General features: G+C 45.8%; 1 protein-coding gene across 2 annotated transcripts in view; it reads right to left on the reverse strand.

Annotated features, from left to right (window-relative positions):
- The window catches only part of ABL1 (ABL proto-oncogene 1, non-receptor tyrosine kinase), a 127,877-nt gene that overhangs the window by 15,472 nt on the left and 98,961 nt on the right, over positions 1-13,444 (reverse strand). For both annotated transcript variants that reach the window (XM_081179188.1, XM_081179189.1), the window contains exons 5-6: positions 8,425-8,509; positions 7,158-7,335 (exon numbers count right to left, since the gene is read on the reverse strand). In XM_081179188.1, the coding sequence (XP_081035314.1) occupies positions 7,158-7,335; positions 8,425-8,509 (263 nt within the window). The remainder of the gene's footprint in view (positions 1-7,157; positions 7,336-8,424; positions 8,510-13,444) is intronic.

Genomic DNA, 13,444 nt, shown 5'->3' on the forward strand with positions numbered 1-13,444 from the left:
GTGTGCATCTTCCCTGGCAAAGCAGACCCCCGCAGCCAACAGGATTGAACTCTCTGCTCACCACTTGGTCACTGCTCCAGGTTTACCTTCTCCCAGCTGATTTGCCTCCTCTCAACCAACGGCTCTGATGCTAGCAGAGAACTGAGACTTTTTAAAGCTTCCTTTTGAAGGAACACCAGACTAAGCAACCTCGAGGAAAGTATTTTCCCCAGCAGAGGTCAAGAATAAAAGGAGATCTAGAACAGTCATTTTCAAACAGTGTTCCGCAACTCCTGTACTTCCTCTGAAGCTCATTAGGACTCCCTCAGTGAGAGGGGGGGGGGGGGAATCAATAAAGGCAGACGATTTATTTATTTGGATTTATACCCTGCCCTTACAATGTATCATCAGGGTGACTTATAAACTACAGAGCCTGAGGAAATTTTAAAAGGTCTTTGCACAATATCTGTTTCTGGGCCCACTTTGAAGTGTTGGTTTTACACTTTGCACCATTTAGAATGTTGATTTTTTTGTATGCTTTACAACCTTTTAGAATGTGGATTTTTTTTTTTGGTGGGGGAGTTATTGGGTTACTGCTTTTGGTTGGATTTTCTATGTTGTGGTCTTGTTGTGAACCGCCCTGAGACCTCTGGGTATAGTGCGGTGTATGTTGAAATAATAATAATAATAATAATAATAATAATAATAATAATAATAATATTTTAAAAACCAGTTTGGGACTAGCTACACGATAGAGTGCCTTTCTCTAAGACCAAAACTTTGAAGAACACCTTGGCTCCAAATGCCACTGTTGAATGAAATGAGGCAGGACAGGGCCTTCTTAGAAGTGCCCCCAGGGCTATGCCATAGATTGAACCTTGAGTCTTCTGCATGAAAAGCAGATGCTCTATCACTGAGCAATAGATGCTCCCGAGGAACATAGGAAGTTGCCTTATTATCCTGCATCAGACCACTGGTTCATCTAGCTCTGTATAGCCCACCCTGGCTGGCAGTTTCTCTCCAGGGTTTCAGGTATGGGACCGTCCCAGCAATACCTGGAGGTGCCACTGGGGCTTGAAGCTGGGACCTTCTGCATGCAAAGTAGATGCTCTGTACCTGAGAAATTGGTCGTTCTCTAAAAATAAAAAAAGATTCTAATTTTCGTGATTCTGGAAAAAGAGATTTAAACTAGAAGCTGGTTTGAATCAGCTTATAGGTACATCTATCTCAGTATTGTCAATGCTCTCCAGGAGTTCAGGAGGGGATATTCCCAGCTCTATATAGAGACGCCACTGAGGGTTGAAGCTGGGACCTTCTGCATACAAAGCAGATGTTCTGCCATTAAGCTACAACCCTTCACCAATCATTTTAATTAGGCGAAGGAGCCGAATTTATTGGTAACACACATCCACCTGGTGATGAAAAAGCAAACATTACAACAGTGGTTCTCAAAGTGGGCAGGATTACCTGGGGGCCCTAAGAAGCAAGGGGGTAGCAGGAGGGTGTAAATGGAGGTGTTAATGATTATCAGACTTTGAAAAGCTGGCTTTACAGAATCAAGTGCATTCATTTTGTTGAATTAAACTGAGCAGTTGTAACTGAACAAATGTGCAGTTAATGATTACTGTTCTGAACTTTTTTGTGTTATTATCTTCCTTGGTGGGTCATGAAAACTGCTATTCTGAATAATGATTTGTACAGGGCAGGGTAAGGTATGGGGCACTAGGGATTAGTTTGTGGAACCAAGGGGGCGGTGGCCTGAAAAGGTTTAGGAGCCACTGCATCAGGAGTTTGTGGAGGGGGGAGTAAGTAACAACCTCAATGAAGGGTGTAGAAGCCATAACACACAAGAGAGAATGGAGGAATTGTTTCCATGCAGATTTTCAACTCCTTCATAAAACAATGGAAGAGAATTCACCTCAAAAAGTATACCATAGAGCTGGAAGTTTCAGAAAATAGAACCAAAATGACCAAAAGGGTAGAGTGACTCCTCTATGAAAAAAGGTTGCAGTGTTGGAAGCTTTTTAGTTTAGAGAAAAGGCAAGGAAGAGGTGACATGATGGAAGCTTATTAAATTATGTGTGGCGTGGAGACTGTGGGTAGAGGGTCCTAATACTTGGACTCATGGTCATCCAATGAAGCTGAATGTTGGTGGATTCAGGACATTTAAAAGAAAGTCATTCTTTGTGCAGCATGTATTTGACTGTGGAACTCAGTGCCACAAGAGGGGATTACCGTATATCCATCAACTTAGATGGCTTTAAAGCAGACAAAACCAAGGAGGAGGATAAGGCTATCAAGGGTTACTAGCCATAACAACTCTGTCTCCAAAGTCAGAGGCAGCAATGGTTCTGAATACCAGTTGCTGGAAACCACAGGAGGGGAAAGCTGCTCTTGTGCTTAGGTCCTGCTTGAAGGTCTACCACTAGGGTATCTGGGTGGCTACTGTGAAAACAGGATGCTGGATTAGATGGACCATTGGCCTGATCCAGCACGGCTCTTCATATGTTCGATGAGGCTGAATAAATTGTTTCCACCCAACGCCACGCTAAATTGGAAATCAATCCAACTGTGCAACTCTTTCCCTACGCGAAAGATACATGAACCACTTTCCCAGTGACTTGTGAACTTTGCAAAGTCACTGGCAGAACCACAGAAGAGCTCCTTGTTCAATGAGAGAGCGCCATACTGAAAGGGCACATTAATTTGTCACACACCGTTGCCGATATGTCCTGTTCTCGTCAGCGAGAATGCCGTCAACACAGCACATAAAGGGGAGAAAAGCACCTTGTCATTAGCGACCATCATTTCCTGCCGACTCCAGTCATTCAGTGAGGTCACCAACATGCATCTGAAATCCATTGAGGAGGACAGCGACAGCACCCCCCTGAAGGGACTGGGAGTCTGTGGGGGTGAGCCGTTTGCAAAGAAGAGAAGAGAACAGGAAGCAAGACCCTTTTCCCGTCTGCTCCTGCGATCTGGGGTCACTGACAGTGAAGAACAAAGTGCCCAAGAGTGCAGAAGGAATAAGACAGAGTGATACTTGAATTTTTTTCTTCCTCTAAAAAAAGAAGAAAAGTTCCCTTTGCAGGAAAGGTTGGAGATGAGGATCCCAGCATGGAGCAAACTGAACCAGTTGAGACAGTAAGCATTAGGCTGGGAGTGGGAGAGTCTGTGTTTGGAGTGGGGAATGATTGGATAACGTTGGTGGGAGACACTTTGAGCTCTAAATGTTGTTGGACTACAACTCAAATAATCTGCAGCCAGATTCTTTGGCTGTGATTCCTGCACTGAGGGATTGGACTAGATTGCCCTTTGAGTCCCTTCCAATTCTACAATTCTATGAGACACTGGTGGTGCCATTATCAGAGATGGAGGTGCCTGAATGAGCCTTTAGATACAGCAGAAGAAAAGCTTGTGTCTTAGGGATAAACAGTCAGCATTTCAGTGTGGGATCATCAGGCTTGTTACAGGGGAAGCAAGTGGGCAACTTTTGGTGGGCATGCTAATTGTGTAGGAAAGATCACCACTCTGATGAAACGCAGGTGACCTCAACATATGTGTGTGTGTGTGTGTGTGTGTGTGTGTGTGTGTGTGAGAGAGAGAGAGAGAGAGAGAGAGAGAGAGAGAGAGAGAGAGAGAGAGCCAGCAGAGTGTAGTGGTGCACGTCCTCAAGTTCTCTCTCTTAACCAACAGAAAGGTGAGGCAAAAAGGGCTCCTGATCCAGGCACAACCTGGTAAGTCATGCTAAACAGACATAAAGGCCAAGTGTGGTGTAGTGGTTAGCGCTGGACTAGGATCTGAGAGACCAAAGTTCGAATCCCCACTCAGCCATGAAGCTCACTGGGTGACCTTGGGGCCAGGCACTCATTCTCACAGTGTTGTTGTGATTAAACGAGGAGAGGGAGAACCATGTGGGGCCCCTTGAGCTCCTGGAAAAAAGGGGGGATGTAAATTCAATCAATCAATCAATCAATCAATCAATCAATATAGTGTCTGAGATAGTCGGGGATGGAGAGCAGTAGTGCCATGATGGTAGGCATTAAGTCCAGGATCCACTTACTACAATAAATAGCATACATGCACGGACACACCCAAAATAGCAAGGCTGGCTCATCACACATTGAAATAAGTGGAATAATGTACATTGACATCTAAAAAATTTAAAGGGGAAAGGTTGTACCTTGGAAACAGAGCATCTGCTTTGCATGCAGAAGGTCTCAGCTTCAACCCTAGTGGTTTCTCCAAGTAGGGCTGGGAAAGACTCCCTGCCTGAAACACTGGAGAGTTGCTGCCAGTCAGTATAGGCAATAAAGGAAAGCTGTCTGTGGACAAACGCCGGCTCCCTCGGCCTGAAAAGAAAGATGAGCACTACACCCTATAGTCTCCTTTGGCTTGGCTTAACCGTCCAGGGATCTTTTATCTTTACCTTGTGGATAATACTGAGCTAGATAGGAGTCTCTCCCACCTGAAGATGTAATTGGGGGTTGAACCTGGGACCTTCTGAATGCACAACAGATGCTCTACCTCTTCCCCAAATGGAAGGGCCTCTCATGCATTATTTGCTATAAATACTACCCTTTATTGTGAGGTGAATTTAATGACTATGCGCCGCAAATGATCTATATTCTAGTCTTTGATTACACATGCACCAAGTTGAAGTTTTCTGAGTGGTTTGGAAGTACTGTAATCATTTTCAAATGTACTGTGGTGGGTGTGGGTGTGCACGTTTCCCTGTGGGGTGGAGAAAGAGATGTACAAATGTCCCATTTGCAGATTGCCCCCCTGCCCAGTGACTGGGGTTGTTTCCAGCACGTAAACATTCCTAAGTCATGGAGGAAGCATCCCGGAAAGGAAATAGAGACCTCCCACACGGCACCAAGCTCAGCCCAAGTTCCTTTCAAGACAGACACTGACAATGCCCCCAAAAAGTTGATCAAGTCACCCACCAGCTATTAGATTGCTCAGAGGCCATTTCCCCAGACAAAGAATGTAAAGTGCTAGCAATAATTGCAGCACACTGAAAGGTCAAAATCCTCCAGACAGCAAGAATGGCAAAGATGCTTAATGGAGAGAAGCGGGAGAGGCACACAATCCAGACAATAGCGGGAGGAGAAAGGAATCACTAAAAAGCACAAGATGACAAGGAGAGAGGAGGGTGGAAGGTGTGTTGAAAAGGTGGGGGTGGGGGGGCGGGGAGAGAAAGAGAGACAGAGAAAGAGACTTTCTGATAACTCCAGTAACTGTAAAGCGGCGAATGATGGTTCAGGGTGGGGAGAGAAAAGGGGTGTCATTATGGGCAATTTACTGGCTCAGGGGAAGGAAGGAAAGAAGGAAGGATGGGGAAGAGCTCATTTTGCACAAAGAGCTGTGGTGATTAGGAAGGAAGGTTTCATCATGAGGTTTTATTGTAAAATCACAGAGGAGGTAGAAACACTGGTACACCACATCAGGACTGAGAAAGACTGAAAGGCAGGAGTGATGGAAGGGACAAGGGCATCCTGGGGGTTATGACCACACAGGGACAAGGAGGTGAGGGTTTTCATTGGCTGCCAGCCACGATGTGTATGTTCTGCCACCACAGTTGGAGGCAGCAATGTTTCTGAATGCCAGCAGCTGGAAACCACAGGGTGTGGGAGAGCTTTTGCACTCAGGTCCTGCTCGTGGGTTTCCCATAATGGGCTTGAGGGTTTCCCAAATGGCCACTGTGAGAACAGGAGGAGGCTGGACTAGATGGGCCACTGGCCTGATCCCATGTTTTTGTGACAGCATTGGGTTATCTAGCCCTCTCTCAATTTTATGATTAAGATATGGGATAGTAGGTACAACAAAAGCAGCAGAAGTAAGCTTCCCTTTGTGCCAAAGGGAGCCCTTGGGGATCAGAAAGCGGTGGCCCGGGCACTGTGTCACCAATTAAAGGCAGGGGCTGCATGCAGTTTAAGCCAGGACCCTCACATACCATCTCAGAATCTATTTGGTCCAGTACTGTAATGCCATTATACTAAAAAGATAGGAAGCTGTCTCATGCTGAATCAGACCGTGGGTTTATCTAGCAGAGTGTTGTCCACAATGACTGCCCAATGTTCTCCAGGGTTTCAGCCAGGGGTCTCTCTCCAAGTCCCATCTGGAGATGACAGAAATTGAACCTAGGACCTTCTGCTTGCAAGGCAATAAATTCCACCACTGAACTATTGTCCTTCCCCTAAGAGTTCCAGGGCTCATGGTTGTGCAGAAAGCGCTGGCTTATTTAGGAACACATGAAATTTCCTTATACCGAGTCAAACCATTGCTCCATCTAGCTCAGTATCATTTACAATGTCAGTGGCTTCCCAGGGTTTCAGGCAAAGGTGGATCTGTAACACTCCTGGGCGTGGGGAGAAGAGCTGTGAGAGGATTTTTTTTTAGGGTGGAGGGAAACAGCTGGTACGGGAAGGATTGAAATCTCCCCCACTTTCTCTGCTGCAAAGTGAACTCTTGCTCAGGTTCACATTATACACAGTTGCAGGGTTGAGTGTGCAGCATCACCACCCCCAAAATAGCTGAACGTCTGGGTTTGCCAGCTGCTAAGCTGTGCAGGGATGCAACATACCCTTCGCAGGAAAAATAATCCAGAAGCAAGACGTGATTCCCCAAGGAGTGCCTCTGTGTTCCAAGACACAGCACACAACATTAATGTGCTACTGTAAAGCTGCAGCACTCTGTCTGTGAAATATTGTATTAACAGCCTCTGTAGCAGGCTAGTGGTGGAAGGGGAGGTGGTTCCATTTTCTTCTGTAAGAACAGAAGCAGAGTCCTGCTGGATCAGGCCAAAGGCTCACACAGTACAACCCTGTCTTCACAGTCGCCAACCAGATGCCCCAGTGGGAAGCTAACAAGCACAGCCTGAGCGCTACCAAACTCTGCCTACTTGTACTTCCCAGCAAACAAGAGCCTTTTACAGTGGAGCTGTTTGATAGCCTTATTTATCCATCATGAATCTGTCTAATCACTCTTTTAAAGCCATCCAAGTTAGTGGCTGTCACTGCCACCATTTTTTAAAGTATGTTTTAACTGCTCTATGATGTTTTTCTTTTTAAATTGTGGATCCATTTGCAGCCCTGGGCTCTTTCAACAGGAAACAAACAAGCAAGCAAGCAAATCATAGCACTATTCTGAATAGCAGCACAAATTTTTCCTACCTGTGGATGAAATTCTTCTTCTCTAAGTACTCCATAGCAGAGGAGATCTGGGTGGCCATGTAGAGGAGCACAACAGCATTCACCTCCTGCCTGTTGCAGTCCCGCAGGTAATCCAAGAGGTTTCCATATGTCATGAACTCAGTGATGATGTAAAATGGAGGCTCCCGTGTGCATACGCCTATGAAACATTTAAAAATGAACAAATTAGATTTTTAAAAATCCTGCTAAAGAAAGAAAAAAATAATTTATGATTCGCAGTATTAATTCTGGGTTGTATCCATTGTTAGGCCACCTTCACACCATGCATTTAAAGCACCATGATACCACTGCAAACCTCTCCCACAAAGAATTGTGGCTTGTTAAGGGTGCTGAGACCCCTACTGGCCTCCCAAAACTACAGTTCTCAGTGTGGTTTAACAATCAATCCCTTTTCCTGGGGAACCCTTAATTTTCTGAAAGGAGCTCAAGGTGGTGTTTATGATTCTCTCCCCCCCCCCTTCATTTAATGCCCACAACAAACCTGCGAGGTGGGTTAGGCTGAGAAGGAGTGACTAGCCCTACAATTACCCAGTGAGCTTCATGGTTGTGTGGCCATATGAATACTGGTCTCCGTAGTCCTAGACTAACACTAACTACCACACCACACCACACTGGCTAGGAGAGACCTACTGTCTGAAACCCTGATGAGCTGCTGCCAGCCAATGTAGACAATACTTAACTAGATGGACCAAAGGTCTGACTGTGTAAGGCAGCTTCCTATGACTAGGATGAATGATTTTTAAGCTAGAGGTAATGCACTCCTATGAGGAAGGGACCACAGCTCAGTAATAAAGCATCTGATTTGCATGCAAAAGGTCCCAGGGTTCAATTCCCAGCATGGGAAGAGTCTCCCTACCTGAAATACTGGAGAGATGCTGCAAGTCAGTGTGGACAATACTGAGTTAGATGGTTCAAAGCTCTGACTTGAAATAAAACAGCTTTCTATGGTAAGAGAAGACAAAGTTTCCTCCAGAAGCTGGTTAAAGATGTCTAAGCTTTCTGGCCTTTTATATATTAAATAGAAGTATGAAGATTTAAACACACACAGACGCACAAACCTAACTCAGTTCAACTTTAAAAAAAATTAATTGCCAGCTCCTGCCAGTGAATTGTAATGTCTCTCTGTGAAGCCTTGGTGTGGCTAAGTGGTTTATCTTCTCCTTAATGTCCTGTATTGCTGCACAAGGCTTTGGTTTGAGTTGCCCTGCTTGGTATTTCTGACACTTACCCAGTAATTGCACCAAGTTTGGATGCTTGATCTCCTTCATTACCGCTGCTTCTTTCAAGAATTCTTCTACCTCCATAGTGTCCTCCTGCAGGAAAAGAGGGAAGGGGAGCACAGGGAGAGAGAGAATGATTTCAGCACATGGTCTAGATAATGGACTCGCTGGAAATTACAGTACAATAATACAGTGCACGAACAATAATAACCTCCGGTCTCAGGCTGTGGAATATCGATAACCTCAGGTTGCAGAAAATCGATAACCTCTGGTCTCAGGCTCTGGAGCATTGATAAACTCTGGCCTTATGCTGCATAATATTGATAACCTCTGGCCTCAGGCTGCAGAACATCTAAAACCTCTGGCCTCAGGCCTGCCCCTCAGTGCAGCAATGGGCTGTATCCAATCCTTGTCTGTGCATGGATTTACTTTTGCACAACTCTTATGTCATGGTCTGGTTGGACACAGAGGAATGGTGGGAGGAACCAGCTGGGGAACCCCCAAGGAAAGAAGGCTTAGAGCCCAGGGAGTGGTCAGAGGGAGAAGCCTGCAAAGAAGAGGTGTCGTAATCTGAAGACGTAACCGGGCTTAGAGAGCTGGGAGTGTTTGTGGCAGAGAGAAGTTAAGAATCAGAAGCTGAATCTGGCGAGTGCAGAGACGAGTCAGGCTGGTGAAAAGTCATGGGTGTCTCCCCCTCCTGCTGTGACACGCTCACCCCCCCCATCTTTCAGAACAAGGAGAGGTATGAAAAGAGAGGAGAGATTGGCTGTATGCAGGCGCAGTATCTGATTGCTTGGAAATAGCTCTGGAGAGAAGGAGACATAGATAGCTGTGGGGAGGTGGGGACCTTCAGTCTCAGCAACTGATTCCATGGAATAAGACCCACCAGAAATTAGTCACTGCGCTCATTAGGCTTGACACTCCACACTGTCTGTGGAGATCATGTTTTTGTTAACAAAGAGTTAACTCCAACTTTGGACTGTACGATTACTGACCAGCATGCACTGGGACACTGTACTTTCCATCTCTCTCTTCCTCACAACTGTCCCTTAAATCTGGGGGTTTCTCCAATCCTCAGGAGCCAGTTTGGGGAGAGTGCAGGGCATGCACGGGGTGGACGAGGGGGGAGGAGTTCCATTGCGTGAGTGCAAATCTTTGCTGATGGAACAAGTGCATTGGATACCACCCTATATTTTGCTTGAAGCTTTTTTATTTTATATTTTGCTGGTATTGGGTTACTGAAGTTCCAGGAGACAATTTTATTCCCTATATCCAGATTAAACTCTCCCTTTATTTGTTTTGAAAAGGCCACACAGGTACCATCCAGAGAATGGCTGAGCAATGTAGAAATCGATGCAACTTCAGAAACCGTCACCTTCCTCTGAAATATCAGAGGGGCTAATTTGCATGCTGAGCCAGGGGTGGTGGTGGCTGGGTTAACTGGAATTTGGAGTAAGTCAAGAATCAATCTGTGGCCTCCTGGCTGATCCCCTGTGGGGAACCGCAAGTCCAGAGGCCAAATATGGCCCCCAGGCCTCTCTATCGGGCCCTCAGGACTTGCTTCAGGCCACACCTGAATGTGGAGGGTCTGTTAACCTATTAAGCTGCCAACAGACCTCCCCAATGAATTTGTTTAGTCAGTGTTCAAAGCCATCAAAACTAGTTTCCATCAGCACACCTTGATGAGTTAATGAAGTATTATATAAAAAGACACACTTTTGCCTGTCCAGATCTACTGACAAACAACTTCCCCAGGTGACTCCAAGTTTTAATATCATGGAGGAAAAAGGATCCCCTTCCTTGTTCTCTTTCCATGGAATTATGCATAACACAGATAAATTCCATAAACTGCTGCCGTCCCCACATTAATAATCTTTTCCCTCCTTGCTTCCTGCATCTTGTGTGAGACATGACACTTAAGGCTTGATTAGGTAGTCAATATTCGCAGAGGGAAGATGTATCAGTAGCTAAAAAAGTTCAGAGGCATATACCAGAGTGGAGAAATCTCTGGTCCTCTAGATTCCAGCTCCCATCATCCCTCCAGATGTCACTGGACTCCTGTTCCAACCATCCTTCCAGACATCAGTGGACTTCAACTCCCATCATCCCCTACCATGATGGTTACTGAACCTCATGGGAGTTGAGAGGGTGACATGGGGGGGGGGGTCAACAAGTTCACTGTTCCTGTCACATATAATCTACAAATACAAAATGAGGAAAACCCAGTGTGGTGTAGTGGTTAGAGTGTAAGACTAGGAATTGGGAAACCAGGATTTCAATCTCCCACTCGACCATGAAGTTCTCTGGATGACCACTTGCCAGTCATCATCTCCCAACCACACAGGGCTGTTGTGGAGATTAAGTGTGGAGAACTACATACACTGCCTTCCTGATCTGGAGATGCTTTAAAAAGTATTAAGAAGTATTAAGAGGGGCCTCATTGGCTTCAACCAAAAGTCCAGTATCCGATTCGCTCCCCAATTGCTTGTCTCCAGCCACTAAAACTCAGTGGCACATTGCCTCTCTGGAAACCGTGGCTAACAGCACAAGCAGAATTCTTTAGCTGTGATTCCTGCATTGAAGGGGTCCGATTCCAACTATACAAGTCCAGAAGAGCTTCTGCCACAGAATTCTGCCCCCCTCAGAGTTTGCAATGGAACCCGAACCATGGAGAGAAAGTTTTGCATTTTAAAAGCCACTGCCTCTCTCTTTTTCCCCGCAGTGTCTTCCACCGCCACAGTTAAAATTGCATTATGATGTTATTAGCAGAAAGCCATCTCGGCTTGGCCTCACTCTGGAGTGAGGAAGGTACGGTTCCTGCTCAGCGGGGCGTAGAGTCCAAGATAAACAGAAGCTTGGGTGGCCAGAAGGCCATTTACAAAGCACGGCTGGGAGAAGGCTGTGCCTTTACAGACAATGCTGTTCTCTGTCCCTGGGCTTCTTTCTTTCTGGGCAGGAAAGAAAACAAAACATTGATGGGGGATAAGGCAGAAAACGGCAGAAGGGGATACTGGGAGGTGGGAAAATGGCACAGAGGCAGCACCAATGTGAAACGTAAAAGAAACCTTGGGATTTCAGATGCTAGGAAAAGGGGAGATCCAGCCCAATGCCACCTGCTTGCTGGAATTTCTCCTGCATAGGGGCTAGTAAAATGAATGAGCGCTACACTAGATTGTGGCCTCCACTTTTTTCAATGGGGCTTGCACAGATTAATTTTTTAGTTGTTGTTGTTTAGTTGTTTAGTCGTGTCCGACTCTTCATGACCCCATGGACCAGAGCAAGCCAGGCACTCCTGTCTTCCACTGCCTCCCGCAGTTTTGTCAAACTCATGCAGGTAGCTTCGAGAAATTTTTTGGTACATCCCTGCATTTATACCTCACCTTCTTCCCCAAAGAGCTTAGGGTGGTGTACATAGTCATCCCCGTCCCCATTTAATCCCCACGACCACGTGAGGAAAGTTAGGCTGAGAGACAGTGACTGGCCCAAGGTCACACCCAGTGTGCTTCATGGCCAAGTGGGTGATTTGAACCCTGGTCTCCTAAGTCCTAGTCTGGTACTCTAATCACCACACTGTACCAACTCTAATTTGGTGTGAAAGTTTTTCTGCTAGAGGTGCTTGAATGTATCTGGCCAGCCCTGAGGACTAAAGATGTTCCTGTTCCCAGCTGCTAGGAATCACAAGTGGGGAGAGTGCTACCATTGCACTCAGGTCCCGGTTACAGGCTTCTGTTCGAGGTATCTGGTTGATCACTGTGAGGACAGTATGCTGTACTAGATGAGCCTTTGGAACGATTCAGCTGGCAGGCCCGTCTTATGTTCTTAAAATCTGGCTCAGTGCTCATTTTGCTGTTCGGCATTTTCACCCCATCCATGTATTTGCTTCCAATTAGTTTGACTGGCAGCTGGCAGGTGACTTCCTCTCCCTAGCCAACAGAAACCGGGCTAATAAAAAGTAAGCAAGGATGATGTCTGAACGGTAAGGCGAAGGGTAAAAAAATAAGTCTGGCTATAAATCACACAGCCGAGAAACCTAGTGGTTAGTGCTGGCTGTGAAGAATCTTAGCTTCTAAACAAGTTTCTTGTCCTCAAGAATCTTCTTCAGAACTCTGGAGACATGTTGGCTAGGCATGCTAAATAAAGGTTCACAATCCAGGTTGGCTTTATAGCCTTTGAGCCTGGGAGTGGTGGTCAAGAGACAGAGTTACCCCATGTTGTGATTTCCTGTGCTTCTACATTCTGTTTACTTAATAAGCCATTTATTTTCTTATAGAGAGAGGGTGTGAAAGGAATCTGCATGAGGCTACCGACTGAGAACCTACAGAACAGAGTCCAGCTCTCATGAGCCCTACAATGCAGCTTCTCTTCTAGAGCTGGCCAAATCTATAATTTTTGTTTCTCCTAGAATCACTCACCTCACCCCTTAGTTTTAAGTTCAGCTCTCCACATTACCATGACATTTTAGAGTCAAATATTAGCATTTTGCAAGCATTTCCCCCCCTATTACCATCCTCGTTGTCATTACCACCTGGTCTCACAGTGGGTTGCAACAGCTTACAAGGAATGGGGAACTTCAGGAATGTGGCCCTCCAGCCTTCTCTATCTGGCCCTTAGGACTCTTCCTAGGCCACATCCCTCCTAGTCCTTCCCTAAGTGCTTCTGCTTGTCCAGAATATGCTCTTGAATTGCAATGATGCCTAGAGACAATGCCCCTGTGACTCTGGACAAATAGAAACAACAGAGCATGTGCTTCTCCAGAGTCTTTACTATAGAGACATTCGTACTAGCCTCATCTTACCATTACTGCATAAGCACCCAGGGAACACAGGACAATTTTATACTTCCCTGCTGCTTTCAGATACCAACCCTGCTACAACATACGTTGCCAGATTCTGCACAGGAGTGCTCAAAATTCGTCGGATGATGACTAGTGCCACAAACTAGATATAATGAGCACTCGTATTAGAGTGCTCTATAGACTGATAGCTATAGTCTTATACAGGGGTACCTCAGGTTACTTACGCTTCAAGT

Source organism: Podarcis bocagei, assembly GCF_964188305.1.
Source record: "Podarcis bocagei genome assembly, chromosome: Z".
Lineage (NCBI taxonomy): Eukaryota > Metazoa > Chordata > Lepidosauria > Squamata > Lacertidae > Podarcis > Podarcis bocagei.